The sequence below is a fragment of the Lonchura striata genome, chromosome 12 (genome assembly GCF_050655825.1).
Source record: "Lonchura striata isolate lonStrDom1 chromosome 12, ASM5065582v1, whole genome shotgun sequence".
Classification (NCBI taxonomy): domain Eukaryota; kingdom Metazoa; phylum Chordata; class Aves; order Passeriformes; family Estrildidae; genus Lonchura; species Lonchura striata.
Window position 1 is genome coordinate 14,277,622 of NC_140714.1, and position 20,970 is coordinate 14,298,591.

Here is a 20,970-nt window from a genome sequence, read left to right on the forward strand (position 1 = left end):
AGTTTATTTCACACCAACACGGCGCTTGTACATGGCATTTTGTTGTCTTTAAGTGAGCAGTGGCAAGAAAATAAAATGGTAATAAGTTTACTTTGTGGTATGTTCAGAGCAAATTGAATTTAAAACCCTATCAGAGAAATGTAGTTTGACTAAGAGGCAGCAAGCAAGACCAGTGAAGGTCAGTTTATGTTCAAACTCAAAATAATTACAGAACTTTGAGTTTGTAAATGGAATTTACAGAATAGAATTCTGTTCTATTATAAAACAATAGAACAGAAATGGAATAGAATATTTCAGTTGTATAGTAAGACATTTAATATTAAAATCTTTCTGTGCACTTTGAGATAATTAGTTTTCTTTCTCTTTTCTGAATTTAGAAATACTTGGAAGAGCTCTAGTAAATTGTGCTAGAAATAAAAGTGAAATAAAACCCCGTTCCCTTTTAGTTTCAAAGGGTAAACAGAAGAGAACATAATGATGCAACTTGATCCTGAAATAATTAAATTACTACAACATGTTCTTATGCCAAAACTGTTTTTTCTATGAAATGCCCATGCTTCCCTTTTCCAGTTTTGCTTCAAGAACCAACACATAATGCCTTGGCCTTAAGCATGGAGCACAAATATTCAGCATGTGCAACACTTAATCCTAGGGCTGGCTTGTTAGCAGAGGGAACACATCAGGGATAACAGCTAAGTTTTCATATGTGAATTCATCCTACCATTAAATCAAATCTTTTCCTCACAGTCAGAAGCAAAGGAGCAGTGGGTACCTCCTCAGTGTGAAACTGAGTGGGAAGGACAGACAGACCTGCCAGCGACCTACAGGAGCCTGCAGTCTTGCCTGAGCAGGACACTGCCTGTGCTCTGCTGCCTTCCCGCTGTCTCCTGCTGCATCCTGGAGAAGCCAAAGCACAGAAGGACCAGAGCAGGACACCTGGCATGTGCTGACACAGCTGCAAGTCCCGGCTGTGCCCTGCTGCTGTGTCAGGTTCCCCCTGATCAGCTGCAACAGGGCAGGATGAGAGCTGAAGATTTAATAGCGCTGGTTGTGTTTGGCTGGGGAGTCCTCTACCACCGGGAAGCTATTCTGGAGACTTCCTCTGCCTGCATTCAAAAAATGGGAGAAAATGCATAATATCCTCGGTTATTCAAGTCCCCTGCTCCAAGGGACACTTGAAGGGACAGACTTTTAGGCCGCTTTTACTTTCTGACAGAGGAGGGAGCTGTCAGCTCAGCATTGAGCTTTCCAGCAGGCAGAGGTGCCCACCTGGGAGCTGGCTAAGCTGTCTGGGCAGCCCACTGAAGGGACATGCTCAGCTTAATGTGCAGGAGATGGATCTAATTGGGAAGTGCTTAAATATTCTGTTTTAAGTGCATGTGTGGAGTGTTTGTGTCCCTGAAAACCACAGTCACTAGTCTGCAAGGACAGTGGGAACAGTGGGCCTGAGACTCTGTTTGGAGGCGGAACATTTGGCAGTGGGATATTGCAGTTTTTGTTGCTGTAGCAGTGTTCCACTCTGTTGTACCAAGAGTCCCTGGAAACCTGGGCAACACCTTCCTGCCAGTGTCCAGAGCCAGAGCACCCTCCTCTGTGCCACAGCAATGCAAGCAGCCCGTTTATCTGGGAGACCTGCCAGGCAGTAGAAACAGGTAAGGAAACAGCTACATTAAACTGGTCTGAGGTTGACTCAGGCCAACGTGGACTGGTCTGAAGTGGAGTAACAACCTCATTCTATCTCCTGTTTCTCCTGGTACAAGCCATCAGCAGGCTTCCTGCCTCAGCCAGTGGCAGTGTTGCAAGTTATGGCTTAATTACAGCCCTGAAATAAAAAGGATTTCTTCATTAGATGTTGCTTTACAACTGCATCAGTCATCTTCTGTCCAGCTGCTGGTGGCAGAGCTCCAAGTGGGCTGAACGAGGCTGGTTTGGCAGGTATGTGGAGTGGTGGTGGTTGGAGTGTGCAGCTAGGCAGAACACGGTTAAGTCAGAAGCTCCCAGTGACGTTGCTAAATTCAGTTTGCCACAAAGATCTTTTTCTCCATGCTGGAGCTGTCTTTCTGCAGTCTTTCTGCCTTCAGAAATGTGGCTCAGCCCCAGTTTCTGCAAGTCACACACGTTCATTTGTTGGCCGTTGGAAAAAGGGGAGTGAGAAAATGTGCTGTCTGTGTTACATGTTTGGGGACTGGTTTCCACCATGCTTGTCCTCTGGCAGCAGTTAGGTGACAAAGATTGAAAGCATGTCTTCCCACCCAGGGTATTGTCCTTTATTTCTCAAGCCACAGAGATAATCCCTGTCAGATGACTCCATTTTAAATTGTAGTGAGACCCTGAACTGATTATTTAGGAGCACACATTCTCTTTGTTGTGGTTCTGGGTTTGGTTGCTTTGTACCCAAGAAAGATACATTGCTACTTAGCCAAGGCTAAATGTGGAGGTAATACCAAACGCTATAGGAAATGGAATCTCTTCCCAGCCCCAGTCAGTCCTCCAATCCCAAATTCTTCTTTCCCCCAGGAACTGGTGCTAGAAACCAGCAGCCTTTCCTCTGCCCCAGTTAATGTACCAGCATCAGCTTAGTGTTAATGTTCTGCTCTGGTCTGGATTAATGGCAAGCCTTGTGTGTTGTGTACAGCAGAGACTGACTTACATCAGCTCACTTGATCACTTATTCCAGGAAAAATAACACTAGAGTTTGCCAGAGAACTGTCCCTGACACACTGAACTATTTGTGAATTCAAAGCTTTTGCAACTCACAATGACAATTTCTGGACATTTTCTTCTAAAATTGTTCATACTGAAATGTGAGTATTGTACAAAGAATCTTGACAGACTTTTCAATTTGAGCAGAGCTTAAAATTGATCACTTGGACCAATAGGAGCCTTTGGTCCAGGTAATGCAGCTCAGACTAATATAGAGTTGCCCAAAAACCTCCCAGGGAAAAACCAAGGCATAAACTTGGGATTTAATCTCTCAATTTCATGGAGTGGTTTTTTAAACAATATTTTAGCCTCAGTAACCCAGGAAGGGGCTGTATTTATCTGGAAAATACTGCTTTTCTCAGTGACAGACTACAAGTCTTTTTGTGTTGGGGTTTTTGGGGTTTTTTTTGGGGGTTTTTTTGGACAAGAGGAAAAAATTACAGGAGCAAACACTGCACAGGCATAAAACTTCCCCTCTTGTACACAAGTAGAGGTTTCATAATTAAATGGAAAAAATACTCTCTTTTTGGGCTTCTGAGTTTTGGCTCAAGCTCCTGTGGGATCTATGTGACTGGCCCTCCCCAGCCTCTGCACAGTGTTGCATTTCTTTACAAAAATAGGAGCTTTGCTGGTGCTGGAGTAGACAGAGGAAAATGTAGGGGAAATGCACAAAGAAAGGGGGAGCAAACTGAGTGTGACATGGTGGATGGCTCTGAGTTAACCGCTACAGCTGAGTGCCTCCTTTAATTTACTTAGTAAGGCCATATCCCAAGGCTGGAGACCCTCCTGCACTTTCAAAGTGATTCTATAAGGGTGGCTCAGACGTGGCTGACTGATCCTTGACTGGCAGCAGGACTAGAACCACCTCATAAACTTCTAAAATCTTGGGAAATTGATTTACCTGCAAAAACAACAACAAAAATAATCAAAATATGAAAAGTTGAGCCTATGGCTGTGACACTTGGAGGAGAGAAAGGAGGTCACATTGAGGTAGAATAATGTCAGAAATCACCTGTGTTTAATAGCTTTTATTATGAATGGTATGTCCACTACAACATGAGGTAGTAGGAAAAGAAAGGGAAATATGAGAGTTTAAATAATTAGGATTTCTGAAAGTCCTTTTGGAAGCCTTCCCCCTCCTCAGATTTTCAGCAGCTCTCCACAGATGTTCTCTTGTTGAAGGAGTCTCATGAAGTATTTTTGCAACACAGTTTTTTGGGTTTTTTTGCCAGAAAGAAGATGAAAATCTTATACCAAAAATGTATTTTGACTTTAATTTTGGAGCTGTTGTCGCAATGTAATTCTTTAGAGAGCTGCCAGAGAGGTTTTTAAAAGCACTATTTATACATGTGCATTAAAAACAGGATACAACATGGCTGTAAGAAATTAATTTTCTGATTTTGAAGCTAGCAATTAAGGTTGGAACAAATGTTCCTGCTTGTTGTTCCTTCTGCAGTCACTTGTAAAGCTAAAGGAGAACCATTGACATGAAAGCTCTGTTGGTGTCATCACCCCTGGGCTGCTTTGCTTTGTGGAGTGCCAGCTGGTTACAATGACATTGTGTAAGGCTCTTAGAATCCTGCTGAGATTCCTGAATCCTGTTAGGGGATCCCTCATTAAAAATTCTGGAAGACAGTCTAAATTGTCATTTGCTGTAGAGAATGAGCTTGTTGACAAGTCCACATTAAACCCAACACTTTCTGTGAGCACAGTTTGCAAACCCAGAGAGACAAAGTGTGGTGTGTTCCTGATTCCCTTCTTGGTTCTGTCTGGGTGGAAAATGGAAAAACACTCTGGGTAAACTATCTCATGTTTTCAGCAAGAAAAACATCCTAAACTTAATCTACATTTCATGTACAAGAGAGTAGGTTAAGAAAAAGGAGGAAGGAAGGGCCTGGTTGACCTGGCTTGTTGATGTGTATTTTTCTATAGCTCAAAGCCATTGGAAGATAATCCTCTGGGTAAAGCAGGAAGCACACAGTTGCTGCTAAGGCAATGCCAGTTAAAGGCATGCCACAGGAGGAGAAATAAGAGAATATTTCAATGCAAATGTCCCTATAAAATACATTTTTCACCAGGTAAAGGTGTGGATAGCCCCATGCTTTGTGTGTGTGTGACACACTGCAGCAGGAAGTAGCAATATTCCCAGTATGGGCAAAGGGAGATACAGTCTGGATATAGCTCTGGATCAAGAACAAGTGTCTGTGAGAAGCATTGCTACCTAAGTAAGAACAGATCCTTCTGAGCACTGGCCCCTGCCTGGCACCTCAGGAGGAATTTGGCCAGACCTGTTTGGTCGTGAGTCAAAGTTGCACACTCAAGTTCCAAGTGACTGGAGCTATAAACAGCTTAAAATTATTTTCAGGGGAGTTCAAAGATGAATAATGCATCTCTTCAGGCTTGTAAGTGATCTTTTATTCACAGAAAATCAAAGCAATGTACAAATGTAGTTGTTGGCCTTGGGGACAGGAGTCTGAATGACTCCTTGTCATTCACAGTAGCTACCAGAGGTGATGTGACATCTGAAAGGAAGAGATGAAAGCTCCATTGCAATTTGTTAAATAAAAAACACGTCAGTGTTTTGCAAAATGGATGATTATCAGAGGTGCAGAATTCCAATCTGTTGTTTAAGGCTTTGATGGCAAAAAGAGGAGCTCATAGGCTACAACCTACAGATGTTTTTCTTCCATTTTTCAATTTTATAGAAGTTTGCTTGTAGTATCCATGGAAATTCCCCATGACAGAATTACTTGTCCTGCTGCTCTGTGTCATGGCATTACTGAGTGTTTTTCCTGTCACTGCCAGCCATTCTGCTTGGTTTGGTGGCTAGTTTTGTTTTAGCCACTGCATCCTATAACTCCCAGGTTTGTGTGGTTCAGGACTGGGATCTGAACACAAGCTGAGAATCTAAACTTGACCCTTCTGGTTTCCAAAGGCAGGAGGTAGGAAAGGTTATGTGTCTGTCTGAAAAGTTCCTTCATAACTTAAAAACTGCATTTAATTATGAGACCATTTTTGCTAATAGATCCTGGGGGAAAATAGTTTGCTGTTTAGCATTTGTGACCTAAATAGACAGTTAGCCATAAGAATAATTTGCATATTTCTTAACACTTTTAAGTTTGTCTCAAAAGATGAGCATGCCATTTCTTACTCTTAACACTGCAAATTTTATTCCTGAAAGAAACATTCCTGTCCTGCAGTGGGAAATGAATGTAAATCTGAGGGCAAGCCAATGGACCAACAGTTAATCCTTCAGTGCATCTCCTCTTTTGTGTTAGCAGAGGCACCAAAAGGTCAAGGACTGAAGTGCTGCTGAGTTTTTCATGCTGTTTGCCTTTCACAGGCCTGGCCCTCGTGGGATACCAGGTTGTATGTGAGCCTTTCCTGATCTCACCTTGAGGTTTTCAACAACAGCTTTTGTGTCAGTACTGGGTGCTGACAGTGGAATCCGTTATGCAGAGGGGTAAACCTGTCCTGTCTTGTGCAGCCTTTGTAAATGATTCCCAGGAAGCTTCCTGCTCCCAGCTCCACTAATCCTGTGTTTAGGGAGGCCAGTGGCCAAAACCTTACTGACTTAAATGAGCCTCGCCCTGGTCCTGGCTCATTGGACCAAGCAGCACCCAAACAGCCCTTTGTGCCCTCACTCTGTCCACACAGCCCCGTCCCACCCTCTGCCAGCACAGTCCTTGCCCTCTACAGTGTCTTTCCTCTGGAGAGGACCTACCAGGTCAGCATTTCCACCTGCCTGTGCTGCCTTCCTTCCAGTTTTTCCCACAGCTGATGGTCTCCTTTGGTTGCAAGGAACAAAGTGCCAGTCTTGGTTCATCAACAGTAATGCAGAGTTGCTGTTAAGGGGCTCCAGGAAGGACCTGGGAGTGGAGCCTGTCTGTGTCTGTACTGATGGAAATTCCTCACGGCTGTGTGATCTGTTCTGGCCTCTTGCCTGCCCCTCTAGGGAGTGTATTTCCATGCAGAGTTAGTCAGAGCCATTTGTGTGTTGCCAAGTTCCCAAGGTGATCAGTATCCTTATCACATCTATTTGCTTACTGCGCACCTGAAGTGACCTTTGCAAAGGTCAGCTCACCTTGTCCAGCAGGTGAAGGCAACTGAGAGAGGAGAGGACAACAAAGTGTCTTGTCCTGGAGCAGAGGATGGAGGGGCCAGCAGGTGTGAGCAGAACTGGAAAGCCAAGGACTGGGCCAAGGCTGAGCTGAATATCCCAGCACAGGTACCCTGCTGACACAATGTGGAGTATTGCAGGAGTGAGATGAGGTCCCTTGATGCCTCTTGGGCATCATTTCTGCCTGCTAATGCTGGGATGAAGCCGGAGTCCCTCCACAGAGAGGCTACAGTAGACAGAAAAATATTGGCTGGAGGTTGAGATGTGGGGCAGCTCGCCCACATCTGCTCACAACCCACCTCCACTTCTGACTGCTGCTTAGAATTCAAATGAGAATGGGCTGATCTGCATCCCCTGTTAGAGATGTGAGGGGCCCAGGGCCCAAACAAATCTGAGACCAAGTGCCTGCCATACCCTTACACACAGGGCCCTGCTGGAGAGCACATTTTACTTGCCTCACCTTTCCCCAATGTACTGGTTCAGAGTAAAGGCATGAAGCTGTTAAATGAGACCCAAATTTTAGTGTTTGCTGTTGTAATGGAGAACTGTATGCGTTGTGTACTAAATGTGTGCAGATTTCAAGAACTTTAAGGCTGGAGGAAGGAGTGGTGTCTGATGGCCAGAGCTGGCAGCAACAGGGCTTTTGAGTTCTGTTCCTCTTCTTGCCAGTGATTCACTGCATGGCTCCAGGCGAGACACGTAACCAAGCTGGAATATTTTCTTACAGCTGCAAAAGAGTTATAGTGCCAAATACAAGGAGGGCCTCTGAGGTTTAACTAATTTCAGTTTATGGAAAGCCTTGAGATCCTCACAAGGAAGCTGCTGGAGAAAGGCAAGAAATGAAGTACTGCAGTATTTCACACTGCTGTTCATAAATGAGCACATTGGTGAAAAGCAGTGGCTGGGCTCCCTCTACAAACAAACCAAAAAAAACCAACCCCAGTGAAGGGGGGTGGAATGTTGGGAAATGGATGTGAAACTACAGCAGGAGAGACCGCAGCAAACTCCACTGTTCCTTGTTGCTGCATCTGGAGGTGGCTCACGGACCAATGCAGAGCAAACTTTCCTTGCTAAGAGAGTTGAAGAGGCTGAAAGAAGTTCAGAGGTGTGAAGGTTGCTTCTTAGCCCTCCTGGTGCTCCCCTTGTTGGGCAGTGCCGTCTGAGACGGCTGGCTCATTTTCCTTCCAGCTGGGCAGTGGGAAAGCCCAAGCAGAGGCAGGAGCCAAGATGTTTCTGTGATGGAACCTGTGAGCAGCTGCTGAAAACCCTCTCTGGGTTTTTGGGAAGGGCTTGAGTGCTGCAGAGAGCTCTGCCCACTGCCCCGACCGGCCAGGCCAGGCCGTGTGGTCAGGGCAGTGATGCTCGGCTGCTGCAGGGTGGCACCTGCTTGTCCAGCGCCCGAGGGAAGGAAGGGCCCAGCCACCGGGGGCTCCGGCCCGGGGAGCCTGAGGCTCGGGTCAGCCGGCAGGGCCGTGCGCCGGGATGCCGCAGCCCAGCAGGCTGTAGGACACGGCGTTCTTGGCGTTCAGCACTGCCCCGGAGGGCGCACGGGCTGGGAGGGGAGAGCAGAGCAGAGCTGGGAGCCCTGCATCCACATCCTCCTGCTCGGGGCAGGGAGGGGCTGCAGGGCTGGGTAAGCGGGCAGGCGAGGGAAGGGTCGCGGAGCAGCCGGGAGCTGTGTGGAGCCTGGGGGGCTCGAACCGCGCTCCCCTGCGGCCGGGCCGGGCCGCCGCCCGTCCGCCAGAGGGCGCACGGCGTGCCGCGCCCGCAGGGACGCGCAGAGCCGCGGGCGGCCCCGCCCCGGCCCCGCCCCCGAGCCCCGCGCCGGCCCCGCCCCCGCCCCGCGCGCAGCCGCCCCCTGGCGGCGGGGCGGGGCGGGGCGGCGCCGGGATCGCTCCGGGCCGGCCGCGCCGGGAGCCCCGGTGAGAGCGCGGGGGGTGCCCGGGGACCCCGCCCGGCACCGCGGCGGGGGCGGCTCCGCGGGGAGCCGCGGGGCCCGGCAGGCAGCGCCGCGCCGCGCCGGTCCGGTCCCCACAGGCTGCGGCCTGCTTGGAGCCGGAGGGCGCCGGCCGGGTCCCGCAGCGCTCCGGCGGTGGGCACGCCCCTGGCGGGGGCTGCACCGGTGCCGGTGCGAAGGGCGCTGCCCGCGGGCAGGCGGGGCCCAGGCTGCGGCTCCCGGCAGGCAGGCCGGACTGCGGGGCCGCTCGGGGCAGACCCCCACCCTCTGCCGAGCACGGGCACCGGGAGGGTCGGCATCCCGGGCGGAAAGGGGAGGTGACATCCCCGGCCCGTGAGGAGGGCCGGGAGGACCGGCAGTGCCTGCCAGTGCCGGCGGGGAACGAGCCACGGGAACCGGGAAGAACAGCCAAAAATCCCCCGCTCTCCTGTGGGGCGGCTGCCGTCAGGGCCCTGGGGCTGGCGGCTCGGGGGAATCGCCGGAGCCGTGATTGGAAGTGCCAGGTCTGTGTTGGTTACAGGGAGGAGCCGAGCGCTGCGGGAGCGGGTGTATCCCTCCGGGAGCTCCCGGGAGCAGCTCCGGCTGCGGCTCAGGTGTCCCCCGGGACGGCCGGGCTGGGACACCAGCACAGGCAGGACGTCGTCCTCTTTCACCGTTCCTTTCCCATTTCCATGTTTCTTGGTGCCCGTGCATTCAGCCGCAGGGTTTTGGGCAGAAATCTTGGCCTGCTGGTCCTGCAGGAGGAGGTTTTCCCCGGGACACCCCTCCTTTGGGGAGCAGGTCCGAGGTGACCGGGCGCCTTTCAGCTGCACCGCCACAGCTGTGTCGCCTTTGGTCCCGTGAGTTTGAGAGGAAGCAATGATACTTATTTTTTCCTGCTGCAGCGCCACAGATCCTGCACCTCTGTGGATCAGATGTCTTGAAGCATTTCTGGGCTGAGCTGGTTTTTCAGGTGAGTGGGGTCATGGTGTGAGATGGTGCTGGCCCCGGAGTGTGGCCCCAGTTTGGGCTCAGTTTGGTTTTGCCGTGTATTTGCTTGCCGGGCTCAAGCAGAGCGGAGCTGCCTGTGCTTCCTACCAGGATGTGGCTTTTCTCTTGTAAATCTGAGTGAACAAGCAGCAGCCTCGGTGAACATGAACGACACTTCGTGGACAAAGTGTGTTTATAACATGCAGAGGTAAAGGTGGAGTGTTTACTTCAGCACTCACTTCCAAACCTTCTGTGAAAATCTCAGGGGAGCATCGCAACCGTTCCCTGTGTGACCAGAGCTGTCTCTCAAGGGAGCATAAAACACAAACAACTCTTCTGGAATGGTTTGGATTGCACCTCCCCAGTGTTTGCACTTGGTAGGTGAAAACAAGCAGGAGGCATTCACCAGGCTGCTGTGTCCCACAGTCAGCACTAGAGAAAAGATGCCAAACAAAACAGGAAGCCTTTGTTGAAATTATAAAAACTCTTCTAGTTTAAAATAAAGCCGTCTAAAAGGAATACCAGTAATCATTGTACTTGAGTGTGTATGAAATGCTTTTTCTAGCTGGGTTTTCAGCTTCCTCTGAGCCACTCTGGGTGCTTGAATCTGGATCTGAACTGGTGTGGTTCTCATTTGGGTCATGACAGGAAGGTCTGGGCTTCTGGATGTATTGACAAAGGGGCTGCCCTGCTTAGAGTGGGCCTGATACCCATAAATTATTATGGTTTCCTGATCCTTAGCCCACTGTTGTGTATTTGTTATCTGTTGCATGATGCAGGCTCCCGGGATGGTTTTTTGTTCTCTCCTGGATCAAAACTGGGTTTGAACAGTTTTGAGGAGATGGAGATGATGCCTCTCTGTCCTCCCTTCAAAACCACCTCATTCCCAAGTGGCGCTGAAGCAATATAATTTGTACCTGGTGACCAATTGGAGCAGGCTGATGCAATGTGGCACTAATATACAGGAGGCTTCTGGAGGGCTTCCATTCTCTTAAGCTTCACACATAAGAAGAATTGCAAGAGAGTGCATTTTGCTGCAAATCAATAACTTTAGAAAGCAATTCTTTGCCCAAGTGGTAGCTTGACTGCCCTTCTTTTTCTTCTCTGCTCTCGCTGCCAGTGCCTCAGGAGCCGTGGCGCACCAGGTGTCCATCATGACCGACTGGGTGCTGCTGGGGCTGATCGCGGCGCTGGTCGTGCTGCTGCTGCTCACCGTCTTCGGCTTCGTCGTCTACTCGGGGCTCTTCACTGAGGTGGTTGTGAGTGCTGGCTCCCCGCCTGTCGGCAACATGACTCTGGCCTACAAGTTCAGGGTGGGCCCGTACGGAGAATCCGGGCAGCTCTTCACGGATGGCTGCAGCATCTCCTCCAAGCTCTGCTCCATCGGCGTCTACTATGACAATCCTCACACGGTAAGGCGTGCCCGGCGAGGCCAGCACGCTCTCGTGGTTCCCACCTCGGGGTACTCCCTAATTGTGTTTCAGGCACGTGCAGCTCGTCCTCTGTAGGTGAGCACTGGGGTTCACAAGGTCTCCTAGATCTTCAGAGGACACTGTGTGGGGAAAAGCACCTGAAAGCAGATGGGGTTTTGCATAATCCTGACTGAAAGGCATTGGGTGAGCAAAACTTGGTATCTTCTGATAGCCTCTGCTGAATAGGGTGTCAGCAGGATAACAGAGCTGGTTATGGAACAGAAGCCAGTGTTCACGACCCCAAGGTGAGGCATTCCTTGGCATGTTCTTTGGAAGTGCAGCCAAGGCTCCTTCTGGACTTGCAGCTCTGTGGTTGAAAGCAGATGGTCGCTTCTCAAAAGCTCAGTCTGTTCTCATCCATACTCTTTCTCTTGTTTCTAGTGTTCTCATGTGTTTCTGAGCTTCCCTGTAGTTCTTCCATCCCCTGAGAGTTCTTACTGAAGTCTCAGGTGCTGCATGCTGAGGGCTCCTGTCTGATGAAACAGTTGCTCCATGATGCTCCCTGGGCTGAGAGGTGAGCAGAAAGCACGCTGCCTGATGGCTGCCAGCCAGAGCCCAGTACTCCATGGGAACAGTTAAAGACAAGGAACAAACAAAAGTGCATCAGGACTTGCTGGTGGGGGTGGAACCTGGCTGCTGATGCTGAATGACTCTGGGGTTTCCAAATAATGGCATGTGGGCATTTGTCTGGGGCAGACAGCCTGGCTCCCTGGTAATTCTGCAGTAGCTAGTGTGACCGTGGAGGAATCTGTGGGAGGAGGGACAAAAGAGTGGCCAGCAGCTGTGCATGTGTGCTTGGGCTCGTGTGTTGGGGGCTGGTGCAGGGCACATGGCTTGGGCTGATAGCTCTCACCCAGTGATTTTGCTCTAGGGGATGTCTGGTCCTGATTTAGAAACCTTGTTGCTTGCAAGATGGTTCTCCCAAGGATTGGACCTGCTTTGAGGGAAGAACTTGTCCATGAAAACATAGTGCTGAGTAGCTGTGACAGGAAGATACTGGAGGTGAGAAAGCACTGAGCTTGCTGTACACAGAGGAGCCTGGTGTGTTCAGCCACCTTGTGTCCTTGTATCCTGTGATGCCCTGACTTGTCTCTACCTACCTGGATCACGGGAGGCAGAGAAGACACTACTGTGGTGCCTCTTCCTGGCCTGGGAAGGATGATAGCAAGGGTGACTTCTCTCCTTAGGATGAGCTGGGCAGAGGCAAGGTTAGACTAGGCATGCTTGGACACTTTTGTCTGGAGGAAGTGTCGCGTTTGGAGCTGGAGCCATGGTGCCCATGTGTTCAGAGTGTCCATTTCATTGCCATTAATTTGTATCCTTGTGTTGAGGGTCTCACCTGGAGCTGAGAATCCTGATGCTGCTGCTTGTTCTGCTGTGGTCTCCAGACACAGAGCAGGCAGTCAGGGCTGTGGGAAAGGCTCAGTGTCCATTCCCAGTTCTGTCCTGCTCCAGGGATGTGACTTGCACATGCCTGTGGTTGCCCTGCAGTCTTTCAGCTGACAGTGCCTTGGCTCTTTGTTTGCTAAAGCCTGGGCTAGTAAAAGCCTGTACTGCTGAGGCTCATGGATACTGATAAGGATATTTGTGGTAACTCCTGCCCTGGCTGGCACAGGGAATGCTTTCCCTGCTAGCACCGGGTGAAACTAGGAAGGAGTAACTCTGACCTGACCCTGAAAATTAGAGCAGCCAATGAAGGGTGAAACTGCCTCCCCTTCCAAGTATTTTTTTTTTCTCCTCTTGCTGCATCTGCTGCATCTCTGTCTTCACCCTGTGGCAGGAGAAGGCAGTAGGGCTGCAGGCCTTGACTCTGGTGGCCATCCAGGGTTTTGGAAGCCAACTTTCCTCCCTGTCCAAGAGTCTAACCTGCCCTCCAAGGCTTGGCAGGCAGCCCCATGGACCTTGCCCTTCTCTGAAAGGCTACCTTTGCTCATGACACTGAGCAGGTGACACTGGCCTGAGCCTCCTGTCTCTGTAGCCACTGTGGTGGCCGGAGCACAGGGGGGCTGTGCAGGATATAGCTCTGCACAGTGGCAGGAGTCTCCCCTTGCCTGCCATCCATGAGCACAGTGTCAGACCTGGTCTGCTGGAGCAGCTGGGCTGCTGGTGGGACCTTCCACGTGCTGATCTTTGGCTCCTGAAGTGGTTCCCACAGAGATCCACATCTCACCAGCAGGCAGGTCAGGCCAGGCAGGGTGCTGAGAGTGAGAATGTGTTTGTGTTTGGTCCTCTTGCCTGTGGGCAGGTGAAGAAAGGGCCAGCTGTGGCTTGGTCTCTTGGCTGAGACTGCAGTGCTCGTACCTGATGTGCTGGCTCAGGTGCAGAGCACCCCAGTGTCCCATAGGGCTCCCTGTGTGCTCGTATGTACTGAGCCATGATGGCTTGGGAGATGGTGTGCACTGCTGGCTCCTCATTCCTGGAGGTTCCACAGGGTGGGATTGCTCACCCAGGCTGCCTTTCTCCTGGGAGGAAGAGATGATTTCCTCCTCTTCCTCCTCATTCTCAGTGCTCTCCTGACCTCAGTGGAGCACCCTTTGGCAGAGCTGGCCCGCCCAGAGCTGGCCACTTGCCACGGATGTTGACTTGTCTCTAAAAATAGACCTTTGTCATCAGGCAGCAGAACGTGCTGGCTGCGTCCTGCGGTGGCAGGGGTGGAGCACTGGAGGGTTCTGGCCAGACAGCCACCCCAGCCATGGCTCCTGGGGAGTTTGGTGTCCCCAGCACTGGGACAGGAAGGGGCTGGTGGCCAGCAAGTGCCATGTGCCAGTTACTGGGCTGGTGGAATCATGGTCAAAGAAGCTCTGGCTAAGAGAAAGGATGGGAATGCTGAGCTGGAGAGCAGCAGCTGTATGCTGCTCTTGGCAGGGAGTGGGGCTGGGGGGAGCCCCATGGCCTGGAGCATGTGGGCTGCCTCAGGGTCATGCCAGTCCTCAGGGCAGCCACTGCCACCAGCATCCCTGGGGCTCCCTGCTGACTCCTGGCTCTCCCAACATTCACACAAGGATGCTCCCCAAGTGCTGCCAAAACCCTGCCAGCAATGTTTTATGTGTTTTAATGGATGAGATTAATATTAATTTCAACTTCTTTTTTTTTTTTTCCTTTTTATTTAATATTTAGCAGCCCAGAGGACTTCTCCCTCCTTTTACCACCTCTGGCAGGAACAAAAATAACTTCACAGCAAGGACTGGATGTGGCGGGTGGGTTTGTGCTTGGCTTCAGCCAAGCTCTTGCTCACATATAGCTGTGGGCACATGCCAGGGACTTTTGCCTGCAGTCCATGTGCTCAGCCACAAGCCCGTGCCCAAGTGTTGGATGGTTAAGACCAAAATGCTCTGTGAATGCAGAAATGGGTTTTGTTCTGATTGGCAAAGCTAATGGATAGGTTAAGCAATAATTTCCAGAACTTCTCTGTCAGGATGTTTGAGGGGCCAGAGGCTTTGATCAGCACCTGCCTACTGACAGACAAATCTGTTAGGGAAAGGCTGGTTTTAAGTGGACCTTTTTCCTTTTTCCTTTTTCCTTTTTTTTTTTTCCTTTTTTTTTTTTTTTCCCTTTCCTTGGCAAATCTGCCTTGTTGCTACCCCTGGAAAGATATCTGTGGGGCTACATACTGTGAAAAGGAAAGGTAAAGGAGGAGGGAGGAATCAAACATGCCTGGCCATGCATTGCTGCCCACTCCAGCAGTTCCCATCCTTCCAACAATCGCTCTGGGGCTGGGATTGAGCTGTTTTTGCTCAGGACATAAATGGAGATTGAATGTTTAAGGGAATTTAGTCTAGATTTCCATATCTCCTTGTTTCATCTGGCTCTTTTCCCAGGGATGCCATTTATGGCTGCCTCTTGCTGTCTTTGGGGTGGATCTGCTTCTCCTTTCCTGCCCGGAGCGGTGATGGATGCTGGGCACAGCTCTGTCTGCAGCTCCCTCTTGTAGCGCAGGAGGGCAAGAGCGAGCCGTGAGACGTGTCCCCAGCCCGATGGCTGCTGCTCTGCAGGCTGCTTTCCTCCTTTTGCATCTCTCGTGTTCCCCCTCCAGAATGGTTCTGCTTTGCAACATGAAAAGGTGTTTAAAGGAAAGGCAGGGCAAGGAGTGCAGAGAGAGTGGTTGCACTGCAGGAGGAAGCTTTGGTGAGCTTCAGTACAGCAAAGGTAGGGGTGAGATCAGGGAGCACAGATCCCCTTGTGGTGTTGCATGGGGATGGGAACCGGTTAAACGCTGGCCTTGGTGCATCCTCTCTCTGCTTCACATCCTCCCTGTGAGAGTTCTGTGACACCTTTGTGCCCTTAGGTTATGTCAGGGGAAGTGGCTAGGTTGTCCAGCCCCCTCCCATGTTCCTGCCCAGGGCTGTGGGTAAGCTTGATGTCAAGTGGTGAGATTCTGTTGGAAACTAGAAATGAAAGTTGTGGCCTGGGTCAGCTTGGGTGTGGAGATGGCTGGAGTTCCATGGGCCTGCTGGTGGCAGGGCTTTGAGCAGCCCCCTTGCTGGGCTGAGAGCCCTGCACCCCCTGTTCTAATGGGAGGCATCCTCAAATCTGTAAAGAGAGCATGCTGTAGGTGTTGTATTTTGTTGGGGTTCAGGATAGGAGTGAATATGTTTCTCTTTGTGTTACTACAAACAGCTGGGTGTCTGCATGCAGGTCTTACCTGCCTCAGATTCCCCACCCCAAAACTGCCATACTGAGTGTGCCTAGTTTGGAAGGACCTGGGAGCCTCTGGATTTCTCTCCAGCTTAGTGCCGGTGGCTCATGGTGGTTGGTGGCATGTGCACATGGCTGCCAGGGGACTTCTTCATGGGTGGGGTGGAGGCAAACTGGGCAAGCTGTGATCACATCTCTAAGCCCCCTCCCTAAGCTGCAGGTTTGTCCTGCAGAAGGGGATGGCTGTGACCAGTTGTTGACAGAAAGGTGTCTGATGCAGGATCAGGAGAGACACTTTCTGCAGTAACTGTCACCTGGGACAGGTTTGAGTGAGCAGCTGGTGGAGTTTAGCTCTTCTCTGCTGCAAGTCTTTCTGCCCTCCAAGGAGCAGAGCAGCAGCTTCCCCACTGGGCTGTGCTTTTAGGCTGGGAGGAGTGTAGATGATTTAGGCCTGGATCAGCCTTGCTTAGGACTGGGCACCTGCCTTGGTGTGCCCTATCGTGCTGGGCCATTGCCTTTAGTGGTTTGTGGTCATCTCCTGCCTCCAACCTCAGCAAGGTGAGGTTTTGGCCAGTTTCAAGCCTCTCCCTTCTTCTGACACCGTCTGTCTGTGCCCTTCAATCAGGTGTCTCCAGAGAAGTGCCGCTTCGCCATAGGCCGCATCCTGAGCGAGGGGGACGCGAAGCCGTCGGAAGAGCAGATCAAACGGTTCCAGAAGTATGGCTTTAAGATCTTCAGCTTCCCTGCTCCCAGCCACGTGGTGATGGCCACCTTCCCGTTCACTACACCCTTGTCCATCCATCTGGCAGTCAACCGTGTCCACCCAGCCCTTGACTCTTACATCAAGGTAAGTGAGTGTGGCATGAGGAGCATTGCATGTGTTCAGTGGGCTGTCAGAGGCTTCTCTTCCTGACAGCTGATGGGGCTGCTCTGATGTGTCATGTCTTGATGTTTTCCCTTGGGCACCACCATCAAGATCTTCTCCTTTTGCAATCTGGCAGGTAGTTCCCCAGCAGGGATGTCCTTCCATTCACTCGATAGGCACGGGGGTGTCTTTTCTGCTGTTTTGTGTTTATGAGAAACAAGTTCCCATCTAATAACTTGCTGTTTTTCTCCTTAACACAGAGATAAAAGCTGATTTTCCCCTTGAGTCTCTTTCTTGTTGTTAGGATATGGCAGGTATGTGCCTTTTGGTGTAATGCTTCATGCTATGGAACTTCTGTTTTGAGTGCCAGCCTCACCGATGGGGCTTCTCCAGGAACAGGAGAAGTTAGAAACTTTCTGGCCTGTGGGCTTATGAAAACTTTCTTTCAAGCAACACACTGAAATTTGTGGGTCTTGGCCCTGCCTGGGTAGCTGGCTGCTGTGGGCTGTGTTTACCCTTGCCCTGAGTGGCCATCCCTGTTGCTTGTGGTCTTTTCGAAGCCAGCTCTGCTGCCTTGCTCTGGCTCTGTCTGCTCTGGCAGCTGTGGCAAGGGTGTTCCCAAGCAGCACATCTGACATAGGCGCCTCCAGTTGCAGGCTTTCCAGAGAGCAAGGAAGGTCCTGGCTAGCTGGATGAAGGAGGGAAGGGACTGTCCTTCCCAGTGGGGGAGGATGCTGTGGAGGGGCCGGTGCTCAGCCCTTGGCTTATCTGACTGTCGAGTTCTGACGCTTTCGTTTGTTCATGTTGAAACACACTATTTATAAACTTGCTTTTCCTGGCGAAACTCCCAGCCTTGTGGGGGAACCGTGTGAATCCCTCCAGCCTGCGCTGTGCTGCAGGATGGCTGCCAGGGTGCCAATCCTGGAACTTCAGCTGGGGCCTCTTTGCTGACCCTCTTGTCCACCGTGACTGCAAGGAGCTGCCCACTGCTACTGGCGGAACATGCATTAGTGCTGGCAGTAGGTGACACCCCCGGTGCTCCTTCCTCCCCTTCTGGAGAGCAGAGCCAGTCTCCTGTTCTCAGCCTCTCGCTCCATGCTCTGTGTCTGCTGCTGGAGCCGTGCCCGTTTCATTGTGGGGGCACCAGGCACTGCTGCCAGCCCTGTGGCGGATGCGCGGGCGCGCAGGGGGGCTGGCGCGGGCGGGAGCGGCAGGTTGGCCGCGGGAGCGCTCGGAGACACCGGGCTGGCGCTGCCGGAGCCGGGAAAGGTCCCACAGCGCATCTGTCGCTGAGAGATGGAGCTGTTGGAGCTAAAAAGGGAACCACGGGTTCTTCTGGGAGCACCTGGCAGTGTTTAATGGGAGCGGCCGGTTTCCATTTACAATAACTGAAATCCTACAGAAACAGAGCGCCCACAGGCACTTGCAGAGGGAGGGGACACATTTTGATTTCTGCCCCAGTCCCAGCAGCACGTGGGTCAGGGTGCCTGTCCTAATGTCCTGCTGCAGAGCAGGACCCCCTGCCCATCTGGCACTGACCGTGGGGACACAGGCAGGAAGAGGGTGGATTTGCCATGCCAGGAGGGGCAGAGGGGAGTGGGTGCTGCTGCTCCCTGCACACTGCACCGTGGGGATGCCCTGCCTTTCTCCAGTGTGGCACAGGGCACTGGGGAGGCCGTTTGCAGCCGTGCCAGCAGCATCCCTACTGCTCCAGTGTCATTGCTGCTTCTCCCTCAGCCTGGACTGTCTGCACCCCTGGGGCTGTGCTGGCACTTCCTGGGATGGAGGGATGGGGAGGGAAGGGGGAAACTTTCATGGAAACAGGTGACCTGTGCCCGCTCGGTGGTGGGAATGGGGGTTGCCATGGAGACAGCTTCTCCAAATAGCATCCTTCATCCCACCCCCGGAGCCCAACTCCCTTAAGCAACCCGAGAGAGCAGCGAGACAGATTTACTTTATTTATTTATTTCCTGTGTGCCTGCTTTGGTAAAGGTGCTGTTAATGAGAGCTGGGGGTCAGGCCTGCCAAGAGCAGGTTCCCCACAGCTCTCCCATCTCAGGAGGTCGGAAGGCAAAAGCCATGAGGCATGAAAAGGGACTCAGTGGCAGGAATGAAAAGCTGGCTCCCATGGAGAGAGGGAATTAGCTGAAGTGGAGGGAGGATGACATGTCTGCCTAGTCCTAGAAAGAAGGTGTGGGAGAGCTGGGGATGGAAAGGGAGCTGAAGGAGGCAGAAATCAAGCTGCAAGGTGGGGAGGGAGGGTGGAGAAAGTTTTGGAGATGCTGAAAAATAGAGGAGAAATTGGAGGAGAAGGGGACTGGAGCAGGGCATGTAGGGCAAAGGAGCTGAGGGATTGGGGTCTAGCTGAGGGAACAGGGCAGCGGGAGGTGGGGGGGAAGTCTGGGCCAGAGTGGAAAGAAGCCTTACCACGGATGGCACTCCAGCAGCCTTCCCATGGCATCCCCTGAGGTTAACTTTGGGACATCTAGTCCCAAAGGCTGGTGGATGTGGATGAGACGTGTGGCTCCCTCTGGGCTTGCTGGTGCTGTGCAGAAGTTACCAGGAATGCATGTAGCTCATGTTTCCCAGGCAGTGGGGGTGCAGTGGTACTGGCTTTTAGCAGTCTGGACTTTGTGTTTGCCAGTCTGCCATGGCTTTGGAGGGACAGGAAAAGTTAAAAATAAATTTATAATAAGAATTAAAAAAACAGCAGTAGGGTGACAGTCTCCTTTCATTAAGAGTGGAAGGGAGATGAGCTGGCATGGAGCAGGAGGTCTCATGTCCAGGCTATCCTTGCAGCATGCATCTTTGCCCCTCTGGCTCTTGTGAGCACAGGAGCTGGCATTTCTGTGAGACTTTTTGCTGCAGGCTGGGCTTTTGAGAGCTGTGGGGAAATGGCTGCAGCCATCCTTGGCAGGTAAGAGGACATTTTTCCCCTGGGATAGCAGGCTGGCAGTGACTTACTGGCTAGAATCACCTTCCGAGGAGCCCAGGAGGGGCTGCTGGCTCACTACTCTGAACATGGGTTATTTAAGGCACAGGCTGGGGTTATTTAGTGTCCCTTGAAAGCATTTCCTCCCTAATAACCTCTGATGTTGCTTCTCTCTGCCTCCAGGCAGGTATGCCCTGCTTCCCTGGGATGTGCACTCCTAGCCCACAACACAGCTGCCTGTCAGACCAGGCACTCCCAGCTCTGGGGAGCAAAGGAGAAAGCTCTTCTCTGCTGGGGACCCTTTCTGACAGCTCTGGGAGCAGGTTATTCCCCTGTAACCTGCCATTTCAAGGAGTGTTTCTTCTGCTTTAGGTCTAATGAGCTCTCTGTGGTGGGCTGTGTGTCCCTGCATCTCTCTGCATCCATTCTAGCATCTAGTGGGCACTGCCAGGTGGGTGGGCTTGGACCTCCTGGCTGTTGGTCTCCTCTGGCAGCTAGAGCTGGCTAATTGCATCCAAGGCAGAGCTGGCAGGTGTCTCCCACTACTGCCCTAGAAGTGCCTGCTTCAATATGGCCTCTTTTTGTGGGTTTTTTGGGTCAGTTTTGTGGTCTTCAGCCAAGGCACATGTGGAAGTGGATGCCAGTATCATCCTGACTGCCTTGCACCCTCCAGAGCACCAACTGACTGACCTCAAACTCTGACTCTGCCTAACTTGGAAAACTGGCGTTTTATCTCTTTAGATGGTCTTGTAAAGGTATCCTCCAACTTCAGCTAAACTCCCAGCTTTTTTGCTTTCCCTGATCTCTGTAATCACAAGTTTCCCACTTCCATGGACTTATGAATCACTTCTTTACAATGCAGATCTCAAGCAAGAATGGCTGGCATGGACTCTGTGATGTCAGGAAATATTTACGAACTATCAGGTTGGTTCCTGCCTGACAGAGGCTGTCATGTTCCTCCACACCTCAGCTCCCCATAAAAGGAGCTCCACAAGGTGCTAGAAAGATGTCGCTTGTTCCTGTTTACAGCCAGGGAAACGTGTTATTCCTTGGACCATTAGCTTGGAGCAAACTTTGCTCCCCTTGTCAGCTTTGGCAGTTTAGGATGTGATCACTTCTTCCCTCTCTCTTTGCTAAGCTAAATACAAAAATCTTTTAAAGTTCCCACATTTTCCAATGTTTTCCATATTTTCTGACCTTAATTTCTGGTTTCTTTTTTGGACCTATTTTCAGCTTAGAAAGTTTTGTGACTTGTCAGTAGCTCAAACAGATGCTTTATTTCAGCAATGGTCATACTGCTGTAGCACATGAATCTCT

General features: G+C 51.3%; 1 protein-coding gene across 2 annotated transcripts in view; it reads left to right on the forward strand.

The window, feature by feature from the left end:
- Window positions 1–8,699: 8,699 nt before the first annotated feature.
- The window catches only part of TEX264 (testis expressed 264, ER-phagy receptor), a 39,140-nt gene continuing 26,869 nt past the window's right edge, over window positions 8,700–20,970 (forward strand). Inside the window, exons 1-4 of one of the 2 annotated variants that reach the window (XM_021533319.4) lie at window positions 8,700–8,745; window positions 9,665–9,732; window positions 10,870–11,161; window positions 16,482–16,703. In XM_021533319.4, the coding sequence (XP_021388994.2) occupies window positions 10,904–11,161; window positions 16,482–16,703 (480 nt within the window). In that variant the 5' untranslated portion in view covers window positions 8,700–8,745; window positions 9,665–9,732; window positions 10,870–10,903. Of the gene's footprint in view, window positions 8,746–9,140; window positions 9,284–9,664; window positions 9,733–10,869; window positions 11,162–16,481; window positions 16,704–20,970 lie in introns of those variants that run through there. The other variant, XM_021533330.4, reaches the window with a different exon arrangement.